Source organism: Amphibalanus amphitrite, unplaced genomic scaffold, assembly GCF_019059575.1.
Source record: "Amphibalanus amphitrite isolate SeventyFive unplaced genomic scaffold, NRLGWU_Aamphi_draft 001010F_arrow, whole genome shotgun sequence".
Lineage (NCBI taxonomy): Eukaryota > Metazoa > Arthropoda > Thecostraca > Balanomorpha > Balanidae > Amphibalanus > Amphibalanus amphitrite.
Genome location: NW_024882504.1, coordinates 128,289 through 142,189, shown reverse-complemented (window position 1 = coordinate 142,189; position 13,901 = coordinate 128,289). Strand labels below are relative to the sequence as shown.

Here is a 13,901-nt window from a genome sequence, read left to right as displayed (position 1 = left end):
CAGTCGTGCTAGAATGTAGCGGCAACGATCTTTGGGGACGGCCGTTGTTTGCCCAGTCCTATCGTCGCCCTTCGGCTAGCCCCTTTCATCCCTCTCCCAGCCTCACCCGCTGCCTCTCTCCTCTGTCTGCCTCACCCGCTTCCTCAACCACAACCCCATCCCTTTCCCTTCCGGCCCCTTCCCTTACCCCTTACCCTTCATTCCCGCCAAACGCCCCTGCCTCAGATCTCAACATTTATTACATATCACATAGAACAGATAAGAACATTGCGGCGGTACATGGCACCTGAGGGTTACGAGCCGGGCGCGGCCGTCTCGTGCGGGGCCGGCGGCGGCGCGGTGGGCGGCGGCGGCGGCCGGCCGTTCAGCTCCTCCAGCCCGATCATACGCTCAACGCCCGACCACTTCTCCTTGTCATGGCGCGGCACACGGTTCAGAAACTGGCCTTTGAGCAGGTTAATGCGCAGCGCTGGCCGGCTGGGACTGCGCGGCGGCTGCTGCGGCGGCTGCTGCTGCGGAGCCGGCGGCGGCGGGGGTGGCTTGGCGGCCGGCAGCGGCGGCACCACTAGGGTCACCTGCTCAGTGGGACTGCGTGGCTCGGAGGCCGGCTGCTCCAGCTCGGCTCCCAGGTGAGTACCGGCCGGAGGACGCACCAGAGCCGACACCTGCGACAGCTCCGAGGAGAGCGAGCTGCGCCGCCGCTGGTACACCTGGCTGACCACGCTCTCCCTGCGCAGCTCAGTCGGATACGAGTGCCGGCGCATGTAGATGTCGTGGTACGGGTCGCGCTGGCAGCAGCGGTGACACAGCACGCTCCCTAGGATAGAGCGGAACGCGTACCGGAAGTCGCGGTTAAAGTAGGCGTATATGACAGGGTTCAGGGTAGAGTTGAAGTAGCCGATCCAGAAGAGTAGAGACTCCACCAGCGGAGGTGTGTAGCATAAGTCGCCGCAGAGACTGACGGTGACGTACCAGAGGAAGAAGGGCAGCCAGCAGAACAGGAACGCGCCCATGAGAATGCCCAGCGTGCGCATGGCTTTGCGCTCTCGGCGCAGCTTGTGCATCTGACGACGGCTGTTGGAGTGCTCGTCGTCCACAGCGTGAGTCTGCGTACCACCGCCTGTCGACAGAGCAGAGCCAGCGACTGTCAGCGGGAGAAGAGAGCAACTGTCACCGGGGGAGGGTGACTGTCAGCAGGAGCAGTGGCTGTCAGAGGGAGAGCTGTCATCAGGGAGAGAGAGAGAGAGAGAGAGAGAGAGAGAGAGAGAGAGAGAGAGAGAGAGAGAGAGGAGAGAACAACTGTCAGCAGAGAATGTGACAGTGCGCACTTAAACATAAAGACGGTGGGGGAGGGAAAAGCACGGTAGGGTGAACAAGCACAAATAGTAATTCAGCGGCAGTGTCACGCTGGAAACGGCTCGCTCACACCATTGAGCGGCACACTTTGTCGCACCATCACATCACAACAAAATACAATACAGCGCACAATGTGAGCACAATGCACGCATGACGCAACAGTCGCAAAGATGTGTGTCGGACAGGGTTGCCCATACGACGGTTTTATAGTAGAATTGGGAAGACTCGATTCGCGCTCAGCTGAAATGAAGGTGGCTATGTTTTTTTGGTTAGATTGCGTCCTCTGCATTAGACGAGTTATCATCTTGGTCGGATAAGCTGTAAGCAATCTGCTTCTTCCGAAACAGAACTGTGTTAAAGGTAGTGTGCCAGCTTTCCTGGACCGTATGGAGTTAATGGCCCAGATAAGGAGAACCTGATTTTTAGAACTTATCCATACCTTCAAAACTCATGGAAACGTCTTAAATTCTTCAAATTTTGAGTACCCCAGTGCGAAATTCGCCCCGACGGGTTGTCGGTCGTACCCCAACCACATTTCACACCACTATGAACAATAAATGCACACACTGAAATCGCTATTACCGATATGCTCATCCAATCAAGTTTCGATAAACCCGTTCATCATCATCTCCTGCGGTTTCGAACACGCCTGTTAGGTGGTGCGGTAGACCGCGCCCAAAGCCAGGGCCCCGGTAACGTGAGGTAGCCGAGTCGGGGCAGCGTGCGCTGACCCAAGCCGGGGCCGCGCGTCCTCCCGGTGCCATGTGATAGCCCGGGGCTGCCCGCGGGGATGCGGTAGACCGCGCCCAAAGCTGCGGCCCCGGCTTGGGTCAGCGCACGCTGCCCCGACTCGGCTACCTCACGTTACCGGGGCCCTGGCTTTGGGCGTGGCTTCTGCTCATACTTTGTGGTGCGGTGGTGGTGCGTCGGGCCGCGCGCTCTGACTTCGGCCAAGAAAAATGCGTCAGCTGATCATTGTCATTTCTGCCACTTGCGTGTGGTGAAATGGGGTCATAACTTAAGAGACGGCTTTTTCATATCAATTATTTTACATAAAATCATATTTCAAACCATAAATAATGTTCGACAGCCAAATAAAAGAAACAATACCAATACAGGCTTACAGTTTAAGGCTCGACATTGTGTTGTCTACGATTAGACAGCTGATAACTCATTCCCGTACGTCGTAACTCTATAATGACCTTTGCTTATTGTCACATGTGCGCCGCATTCGCGGTTGTTGCCGACGCCTGTTTGCAGGTCAGCCCACTACAGTTGTTATACATATCGAAAAACCGATAAACTTTTAGGCGAAAAAGGCACTATTCCAGGCCCATTTTTGATTTTCTTTGCGATATTAGGTAAAAACAGAAGCTTCTTATCCTAGGAAAAATAAAATGGGAAATCTTTCAAAGGTGGCACACTACCTTTAATGACTTCAAAAGGAAGCACTGAGTCTCGTATCATCGCCACTAATACCTCGTCCCATCATCTCTTTATCCCTAACCCAATCAAGTTTTTCCACCATTCCATCTGTCCGTTCTCCAGCTTCAGGTAATCCGTCTCCACAATAACCGACACACAATCAACAGGTGGTCCGCTTATCCCGGCTCGTCTCTCTGCCGCGGAAACTGCCGACATGAGCCATCTCCCCGTAACTCGGCCCGACACGCGACGTAAGCTCCTCCATTTCTCACCCCCGCTCCCCTGCCCTCCCCTCTGTCCACTCTCTGCCCGCTCCGTCCCTCTGTCCCTCCTCTCCCTCGCAATCACACCGATTGGTCTATTACGTTTCGTCGACCGCGCAGCCTGGCAGGGCGGCCGCGGCGCGGTGAGCCAGGCCAGGCGGACGGACGATACCCAGACTACATAAGAAACACGCTGAGATGTGGATCACGTCCGTGCCTGGGACCACGTCGCCGCCGCGGCAGTAACTGCACTGTGCTGGACGCTGTAAATGACCACGAGGGCTGACCCGCGCAGTTTGGCACTGAGCTTGCGTAAAAGGTGAATGAAGGACGACGGGTTGCAACGATATATTCGGCTCTTATGTCGGCGGTTGAAACCCTACGCGGGAAATTTTGTGGAACAAAATATTTTTCAGAGACCATTTAGATAACCACACACTGCTTTTCTCCTGGAAGTAGCTATCTTGGCATCGAATCAATAATGTTGTAAGGCGCAGAAAGAAGCTTCAGCAATAAGCAGCGTCGGCCTGCTTTCCTTTGTTCGTCGCTCGGATTTCCGTCACAAACACTGGCTCCTCCCCACATGACCCGATCTCAGTAATGACCAATCCGGGCCGCGTCTCCCCCAGTCTCTGTGGCGGAGATGGGCCGGAAGCGCGGCCGGCGCAGGGGTGTCTCCTGATGGTTGTCTCCTGCGTGATCGGAGTGTGGTTAGCTGGCACCGCCCGACGGGGTGAGCCGCCCCCTCGAGCGCTGCTCCTCTTGGCAGGACGCACCGGGCTCCCGGAATAATGCGCTGCGCTCCCCTAGGAACCGCGCACAAAGACTGCCACCACACTGCTGAGTAGGCACCCCAGTGACGTCACGGGTCCACAATAATGACCCGGGACGCATATCGGGCGCACAGACAGCAGTAAGGCACACTCCGGACGCCAGGAGTGGTGGCGTTGGTCAGAGCGAATATTGGCAGCGGGAGTTGGTAGCGGGTGGTATAACTCAGCACGGATGAACTATGTGAATATCCTGGAAATTATGAACCCCGGAGATGAGATGACTTCCTAAAATACTTCCCGGATGACGCGTCAGAAAGTCGGGGCAATACTCATAAATCAAAGAGCGGCAGTATAAACGATGACATATTTTCGTAGCGAGGAGTTCGTCATATGAAATCACGATGAAAAATCCGAAAACGTGTCGGCTTAGGGTCATGTGTCGTCTAAAGCTACGCTGCTCTTCACTACCAGTTTGTTTCCTTCAGGCTAGTCGCACTTAATTGTCATGTAGGTAATGCCATGTAATACCTTTTTATCAGAGTTGTCAATACAGGCCGGCGGCGATGAAATGGTGTGTTTTCCAATCACACCAGCCCAAGGTCGCGACTCATCACGTGTTCCCACATATGACTTATTCATTCAGTCAATAAGTCATATGTTCCCTGAGACAAGGACACCAGAAAAGGACTCATGCATAGAACGTAAGTGCAGGCAGCACATCACATTTTCTCACTAGTTTCGTCTTCAGCTACATGAGGCAAATTACCCTTAGATGGAACTTTTATGTAAAACTGAACAATTAGCTCCTGTGACTGTCAGCAAGCCAATCTACGAACGGAGGCCAAAGGCCGTTCGCAAACGCATAAATACATAGATATCGCCAGTTGTCACTCTCGTTCGTTTTCCTCTGTCAAGGCTCCCTGCAGTCCTATTCCGTTTGGACGCTGCGCCGCCCGGCATCCCTGCATTGCGGTACAGTCTAGCCAGTAGGTGGCAGGCGGCTGCTAAGACACTGGTCCGCCCGGTGGCGCTGCCACGCGGAATCGAATCGAACTAGTAGCGTGCACTGCTAGTGAAGTGAGCATTTGTACCTATTTGACCACAGCAGACACTTCACAGACAGACATATATGTAAGTGTGAGGACATACGAAAACCTAGCTTCTAGTCGGTTTGTTGGTTCCGGTGCGCCCAGCATTCACCAAGGACCCTCTACTTCGTTTTTTTCTTCAAAATGTACGGAAACATTTTATGAAATATGCCCTTTTTGTTTTATATATACCTACCTACCTACTATAACCTACAAGAAGCATGCCCGGAACATATAAAAGATTTACAAGCTTTGCACTTTGTGAATGTGGCTGTCTGTCATCCAGCAATGTATCATACGTTCAGAGAAATAACAGTAGTTTTTTATCCGCAGGGCTCCGGGATAGTCTACCTTATTCCGTTCCTTCTCTAGCATAAGCGTAGGAACAGGAGGGGGCAGGGGGCCAAGCCCCCACTTTTCAGACATTTTTAAGTAAAATCTTTCTGTTTTATTTAAATACAAAACTAAGAGCAGGAAATGGCTCAGCAGGGTGAGATGAGCACAAAACTGTAAAGAGCTTCTTCATAGGGGTAATGGGGTTCCCACAAAGTGACATTAAAGTTTCGCTGCCCCCCCCCCCCACACACACACACTTTTCGTGAGGTTCCTATGCCCATGTTCTCTAGCATATTTTTTTCACATCGTTTTCAAATGTTTCATCATCATTCATTCATTCTACATCAGTTGTCATTTGTCTGTATTTGTGTCTCACTTGGGAATAGCGGTGACCTCGCGTCCTTCGAATATCCACACTGAGCTTGACAAGTGGGGCAATCAATTTTTTTCCAACAACGATCAAGCGAAGGGAAGGAACGAAACATCCAATTACGACTCACATCAACAGGCATTACGGGCTAAGTCTACGATTGAGTCAATTTCAACTCACCCAATCGGAGCCTTAGCCGCTTGTTAGACACCCGCATTCATGTTTTCGTAAATGAATGGAAAACGAACCGTCCCAACAGGCAACAGTCGTGCGCCGAGGAGAGGCATTAACGGCTCTAAAACAAAGCACAATAAATTACTGGCCTCCCATCAGATAATTAACCCCGGCACTTGCGATGGCGCCACTATAAACCACACAATCAATGGGGCTTTACAGCCACTTTACAGCGGGCCCACTTTGTAAAACACACCACTGTGCTGAGTTTGGGATCCGTGGCATTTACTACCCACACTTCCCGCTAAAGTGTTTCAGTGGTTCGGCAGACGCCCTGTGGCGGACCCCCCCCCCCCCCCCTGCTTCCCCAGCACTCCAACCAGACTGGATGTGTTGCGCCTAACACCAGAGCCTCGAAAACAGCACCCTTCACCATCTCCGTATCGAAACAGCGCAGAACGCTGGCAGTTCAATTCGCGGCAAGGTCAAGAAATGTCGGAAAGGAGCTTCGGTGGAACAACGAGCGCGGGCCGTCAGACAGAGGGGCGAGCGTGGGGATATTGCAAAACTGTTGTACTAATTTTGAGATATGCTTTGTCATCTAGCCTTGAAGTAAAGATGTAAATTTTGCCATATATTTTCTATAATTCTGATAAGTCGTACCACCAAGCCGTTCCCACAAAAAGATACCTGCCCTCGAGGCAATAGCCTTTTTTCCCTTTTTGCAGGTTTATCGATGTGCGATTCCCACACAATTATAGTGTGTGAAATTTGCTGAGATATGTCATCGAGACAAATACAAAAGTTGTTGTTTTTTTGTGAGATAGAGTACATTGTCGCACACGGTATGAAACATTTTGTGACTCGAATTTCATTGTGATATTAAAATGAGTTATTGTAGGATTAAGGCATTGCAATGCAGCTAAGCCGGCTGGTTTACCGTTACATGCATAGTTTCGTTGAATACGTATCTGTATCACGGCATCAGTTGTCACTGGCCGACTGTTTTCCTACCATAAACCACGCTAATCTGCTGTCACACAATGCCTTGTGGAACACCAACCAAACATCGGCGGCCGATGCCGTGAGACTGTGAAAACCCCGATCAAGCATTACTCATTCAGGCCGGCGGCGATGAAATGGTGTGTTTTCCAATCACACCAGCCCAAGGTCGCGACTCATCACGTGTGAACAGCTGCTAATCGGTCTGGCACGTGGCACTGAACCCAAACAAACGGCGCACTTTTGGCTGCACTGCACCCGTGCTAGCTGGCTACGCAATAGGGACCCGAGAGTTTTCGCCGCTTCTACCGCGAACGGCAGCGAAGGTCACACCGTGCTGCCGCGCTGCCAAGAAGCATTTCTTGACGTAACTTGGCGGCGAGTAGCCCAGAACATTGTGCTGGTTCCTCTCCCCCGCCTCTCTCTTCACCCTCCCCCCTCTCTCTCTCCCTCTCTCTCTCTCTCTCTCAGCCCACACTCTCCCCACCCGTTGTTCTCTTCAACTCGGCTGCGACAATGCTGCGCGCGGGTCACTGTTGCCAGCTAAGATGTGCCAAAGGACGCGATACCGCCGCCGAGGGAGCGTGCGGGGACATAGCTCTGGCCCGTGCGGCCAAAACACACCCGACTGTTTTCAGGGGTCAGTGCAAATGTCCTCCGTGAGGGCAGAGCAGAGTATTGTTTCTGGACGGAGCGGTGTGCATTGCGTCGCCTTCCGGTTTGGCAGCCCTCGAGGTCATTTGGCAGCCCCGTCTGTGTCTGTCAACTGTGATGCGATGACGGAGGACGCGGTGGTATCGAGATTCGCCGAGACGTATCACCGTAGACTGCTTTCGTCAGCTTCGCTAGTCATGTGGTGCCAGTCTTGTGTCCTTTGTGTTTGTTTGCAAAAACAGCCCATTTTGTTGAAATGTGGTAACACGAACCATGCACCGAACACCATGGTAACAATTCTGTTTTTGTACGTCCTGTTGAGTTGGAGATAGCTGAGAAATTCGAGCCATGAATAACTGAACAATGCGGTGAATTGACGTAAGGTAGAGCATAATACTGGCAGCCCGGGGTGAGAAAAGGTGGCTACCGCACTCTGCATGGTGAGAAATATAGTTATTGCGTGAAATGCTGGAAAGAATGGCACCGACCGTGCCGACGAGTAAGAGACGTAGAGAGATAACGGGTACGGGCGGCGTGTGTTACTGTTGGGCGACATCACCGACTCTGTATTAGCTCTGCCGCGGACGGGCGCCGCGCTGGAGCGCCGCCAGCGAGCGGGTTGATGGAGCCGCGGCTCGGCCGCCGCCGCCGCTGCGGCCCTCCGCGCGCCTCGCTACGTCTGGCCCGCGGCCAGGTCACCCCGTCCGCCGCCGACAGCGGGGGCGGGCCGCCGACATGTCGGGTCACGGCAATAACTATTTATCGACACCGCCGCCGAGCCTGCCAACTAGGGAAAACGGTCCCACGGCTACCGGTACCGTAGCGTGCCGAAAACTGGTTCAGCAGCGCCGTGGATGCATTTCACACGATAGCAGAACAGGTTTACTACCTGCGGTCGATGTGGTGCCAGCCAGTGAATTACTTTCACTCACAATTAGAAGTCGGTCCCGTGTCCTCGCGGAGCGTTTGAGTCATCCTCCATTTCTGTTTCACCGACGTAGAACACGAACAAAACGATGGTGCTGTTGTTGCTGGCATTGCTCAAAGCCAGTGCGGAGAGATGCACGCCAAGGCTGTGCGATTACGTGTTTTGTTGACTGCTTTCATAAATTGTCACATTCCACCAGTGAAATAACGGGAATCTCACCAGGGAGTCTCGAGATTGCCTGCACTGCCACACAGTCCAAAGTGTGGCCCGCGAATGGTAGACGGCGACCAACGGATGGGACCGCCCTGCTAGCGAGGCCAGCTCCAGGGCCCTAAAACAGCCAGTCCTTCATGAATAGCTGAGCGCTATCCGTCCACGAAGACGAATCAAGCAGCAGACTGCCTGCGGTCAACCACCGACGGAGAAGGTGACTAGTGATGAGGTAGGTCTATACCCTTCACATCGACAATTGGGGCTTACACCGCCGCTTTCTTGCTGCAAGACAAGGAAGACAAGGGCCTGGACGGTCCACTGGAGTCGGCGTTGGTCCAAGAATATCGCTTGCCTCTTGTTTAACACACAGAAGCGCGAAATATTATTTGCCTTCCATTTCCCTTGCCATCGTTTTTGCTCACAGCTATCGGCATCCATGCCAAGTTGTTCGATCGCTGTTAGAAAAATGCCAAAGAAATTTAGCGGTGGCGTGATGTTGACCAAAGCATCGAAGAAACGTGTTTCAAGGACGTTTTATACAATGTTGCATCAGTGTGCATAATTATGACTTAAAGGCAGGGTTAAATTTTTATTAAAATGTCTAAGGCAAAAAAGAAAATTATTCAGTTGCATGTTGAATGTTCCTGCTAAATTCACCACATTACACGAGACACATGCTCGACAAAATACCAAAATGAACGCAGCTTTTTGCAATACTGACAGGTGGTGAGGAAAGCAGCTCGATTCTAAGCAACGTCCGCTTTGTCAATAAGGCAGACGCTATATCAAAGTGTATCGAATGTCATTAAATGAGGTGCAAATCCATTAGCTCACTAGCCAGCAATGCGTCACACAGCAGAAAGTGTCAATCAATCACCACTCAACTTAGCAGACCTGTCAATGAACAATGTGGCCAACTTGCACCAACCCCATGGGAAACGAGTCAACCGTTGTTGGATGATTCCCGAGACAACTTTTCACCGCAGTTGACTAGTCAGACATCAGCCCAAACCATTGCGGTAGGTCCGCTGCCGAGGTCCGACAGTGCAGCTGAGCCTCCTCTCGACTCTGTCCGACAGGAGGCTTAGAGCAGAGACAGCAGACCCTGGAGACAGTTCAGTTTCCAATTCGGAGCTGTCTCGCCACCTCAGCTCAAGATGGCAGCGCAGATCTCTCTGGGCAGCGCTCGGAGAGTCGAGTTGCCGCCGCACGGAAACGGGAAACCTTTGAAGGCGGCAATAAAAGATCAAACGCAGGGGCGGGATGGGTTTCGGAATGCAGATCAACCTCCAATTTAGCAAAACCCTCTCAATTTAGCATAAACGCTCTTCTTTCTAGCGCTCGTGCTTACATGCCTACGTTATATCGTTTCTTCCTTTGTTTTTGTTTTTATGTTTTTGCATCGACTCCCAAAATCGTTCACTTTATTAGATCAACATTCTAGCACATTTATTATACTGTAATTATCATGACTCATGCTTCACCGCATTTGCAAACAGCAGTTCCAGATTTCTAAAATAGGTTTTCCAAAACTTTCTGCGACATTTGATGGCCTTGCCCCACATTTCTATGCGGAACTAAAACAAATCTAGCTTCATTCCGTGAAAGTACAGACATAGTGCGCACTCCGGGTTGGAATTTGAGTCAGTGACCTTTCAGCGCGCACATACAGGGAGTTTGCGTGCGCGGCTGGCAGGAGCTGTACCGGAAAACGCACTATCCCCGGCTGATGCGCGGACCGCACGCAGCCTGTCGTGCCGTCGGCTCATAGCGGGGCGATAGGGAGTCTGCCATCGGCCGGCGGGCCTCCTATCACGGCATCTACTGCTGTCAGTTGGCCAGCGAGGCGCAGGACTCGCCGAGTTTAGAGGTCCTGCGCCAAACCAGGAGCGGAGACACCCAGCATGCGGTCAGAGTCATTGACTATGTAGGCGCTGCGTTGTAGTCAGGAGGCACCGCTGCCCGGCGGACGCAGGGGCTGGATGCAGGGGTGGGGGGAGGCTGCTGAGTGCTGCCCCAGGTCGGACTTCAAGAGAATCTAACGGTACAGACACGACGCAGCAGCCCATCTCTGTTCAGTGTCCAGTGTCCACTGGCACTGAGCTTCATATTAGTAGCAGCTTTGCATGAAACATAGGTGCCTCGACTCCCCACAAATACCTACGCACATATCTTACAACAGAGTAACCATTCTATATAGATAGAAAGCAACTACAAGTAGCGCAAGTGAGAAGTGAATAAATCGAAGTGCAACTGAGGTATTAAGGGCTGCCCTTCCAAAGCCAGTTTCCGTTCCTCAGTAGCCGTTATGGCTTTGACGCGACATGAGGCGGCGCCTGTCGCCTTGAGACACAGCATATCAATGGGCTGCGCGCCGGCGGTGCCGTGGGCGTTCCAGTGATGTGCCAACCAACTGTCCACCCGCTGGCTAACGTGACCAGAAGAACGACGACGTCTTACAGGCGCGGGTCCATTATACGGCGCTGGTGATGACAGCCAATGGGCCCCTCCCCCGCTGCCCTCGGGCACAGCCCGTCCCCTCCACCCCCGCCGCCCTCGGGCAGAGTTTCGTCTGCAGGCGGGGGCCGCGGCCAAGTCTGGTGACGAGGGAGGTCAAACGGTCAAGGACGACTGAGAGACTTGAAGGGAGGGTGGGAGAGGTGTAATACACCCGCTGTGGTGCTGTGATGCTCTTTATGAAATGAGGGGAAGAATGATGTCCCATAAACATTGTAAGTCGTCGCAATCCTCGATCAACGATGCGTGCTTTCGAGATCATCAGGAACGCTGAAGATTTGCAAACATTTTAAAAGCTGTATTTCTTTCTACAAGCTCAGTAAAATAAAATGTCTATATGCCAAGATATGAACAATATCTTGGTTGTAGGTAACATTCGAACTCCGAAGCGACTAAAATGCTATCAACCGTAATTCCGTCATAGCCCCAGACAGCGTTGAGTGTAAAACGCCAGAACGCCAAAAGGCCGATCGAAATATGTACATCGTCAAAAACAAGCCACATAAACTTTAAATCATCATGATCAGACAGCCTCGATCAAACGCTATGATACCTGTACAGGTCCCGTATTGGGGAGATTATTCTCCAAGTTCCTCCATACTGGCGGAACAGCGTTATCAGAAAGCAGCCCATACTGGGCATGGATGGGTCATTGGCTGGGCCTGCGACGTCACCAGCGTCAGAGATATTTTCCGATTTTCCGGCCCACTGAGCGGAGTGACCCTGCCTCGACCTGCTGGTTTGTCATCTTCGTCTAACCAAGCAGGCAATATTCTGCTTACAGGCCAAATAATAAACGACCGCGCTGCTCTCCCCTCGAGTGACATGCATGGTAAGCCCCACTGGCGGATCCAGGGGGGCCACGGGGGCCATGGCCCCCCTAAAGGCCTAAAATGGCCTGTTTGCCCCCCCCCCCCCAAAAAAAAGACGTCAGAAAAATTGCTAAGAAAATATACCTTGATAGAGGTTTTTAGCCACTTGGTGAAGTAAACCTTTCCACAGCATAATATGGAAGCAATATGGTAGCAGTGAGGGTCAGTCAAAAGTTGCGCGAGCGGAGTCGACCTTCAAAAAAAGACTGTTGTTGGCACGTGTTTATGGCGCGGCAGCTGGTAGTTGGCGGTGTTTCGCGTGGTGTGGCATCACTGGCGGATCCGGGGGGGGGGGCACGGGAGCCTGAGGTGCCCCTGACAGGCCCGTGGTGCCCTTGCTAGGCCTGTGGTGCCCCTGGACCCTGGCAGGCCTGTGGTGCATCTGGCGGGCCTAGGGTGCCCCTGCTAGGCTGCTGATGCCCCTGGGACCTGACAGGACTGTGGTGCCCCTGACAAGCCTAAAGTGCCCCAACAGGCCCGTGATGCCCCCGACAGGCCCAAGGTGCCCCTGCGTGATGCCGTGATGCCTGCGAGGCCGGTGGTGCCCCTGCGAGGCCGGTGGGGCCCCTGACAGGCCCATGGTGCCCCTGCTAGGCCGCTGGTGCCCCTGGGCCCTGACAGGACTGTGGTGCCCCTGACAGGCCCAAGGTGCCCCTGCAAGGCCGGTGGTGCCCCTGTAAGGCCTGTGGTACCCCTGCTATGCCTCTGGTGCCCCTGACTGGTCCATGGTGCCCCTGCGAGGCCGGCGGCGCCCCTGGCAGGTCTCTGGTGTCTCTGACAGACCTGGGGTGCCCCTGACAAGCCTGTGGGGCCCCTCACAGGCCCGTGGTGCCCTTACTAGGCCTGTGGTGCCCCTGGCGGGCTGGTGGTGTCCCTGCTAGGCCGGTGGTGCCCCTGACAGGCCTGTGGTTCCCCCGGGCGTACCAAGGCGGGGGGGGGGGGGGTCATGACTCATATGGCCCCCATGGATCTGCCACTGATACATAATATATATTGATTTGTGAAGGCGTTATGGCTTATGCAATATGCAATTGCAGGCACTTGGTATCCCTCACTTATCCCTCATTGGGGGCTCTGGCGGGCTCCTGAGGGCCCACATCTATCTCCGGGAGCCTTAGACAGGCTCCTTTGGGTCCTTTCAGTCCACTATAGCATAAGAGGTCTCCATGCGAGTCCTATACATCTGAGGGCGTACCCTGACGTCTGAGGTACCCAACTGCAGCTCCAATGGTCTCTTACACTGGCGGATCCAGGGAGGGGGCATTTAGGGCCATGCCCCCTTCCCAGAGGCCTAAAGTGGCCCGTTTGCCCCCTTCCCCAAACGATAATGAAACATAGTTCAATCAGTGCGTGGCCCAGGAGCCGAGTTAGACAGGGGGTGTTTTACCACCTCCCGGCCTGCAAAGGGACCCAAGCACTGACTGGAAGCGGGTTAACTGGTCGACAAAAGCAATGGTAAGTGTTTACAAAGTAATATAAAGGCATGGGTCGGGTGGGTTACCATTTATATATTTTTCTTTTTAGTAAAAAAAAAATCATAGTGTCAGGGCTGTGACGAAAATAAGTGGCCTAAATCCGATGAGAAAACAGGATTTGGGGGTACCCTAGGTTTGGTTCCTGCATGAGTTGGTCCCCCCCCCCAAAACGCAAGCCTGGATCCGCCAGTGGTAAGCCCAAAGCTCTGTTAGCGTTCGAATTCGTCATTGCAACAAATGTGTGTTGTGTTATGTATGCTTCAATCTGATACCTGCAAAACATGAGAATTGCGGGCAAATGCCTGTTATTGAGCATTGCAGTCTGAATGACCTCGATGCGAAATAAAGGACTGTACAATTTCAGCAGTCGATGAGTTGTTGGCAGTCATGGCAGAGCTGCTGCCGAATGAAATACCGTTAGGTAATTCAGACTGCACTGCTGTCAGAAATGGCCT

General features: G+C 52.9%; 1 protein-coding gene across 2 annotated transcripts in view; it reads right to left on the bottom strand.

Moving 5' to 3' along the window:
- Positions 1–221: 221 nt before the first annotated feature.
- LOC122369141 (octopamine receptor beta-2R-like) overlaps positions 222–13,901 on the bottom strand; it is a 70,710-nt gene continuing 57,030 nt past the window's right edge. For both annotated transcript variants that reach the window (XM_043343604.1, XM_043343603.1), the window contains one exon: positions 222–1,120. In XM_043343604.1, the coding sequence (XP_043199539.1) occupies positions 294–1,120 (827 nt within the window). In that variant the 3' untranslated portion in view covers positions 222–293. The remainder of the gene's footprint in view (positions 1,121–13,901) is intronic.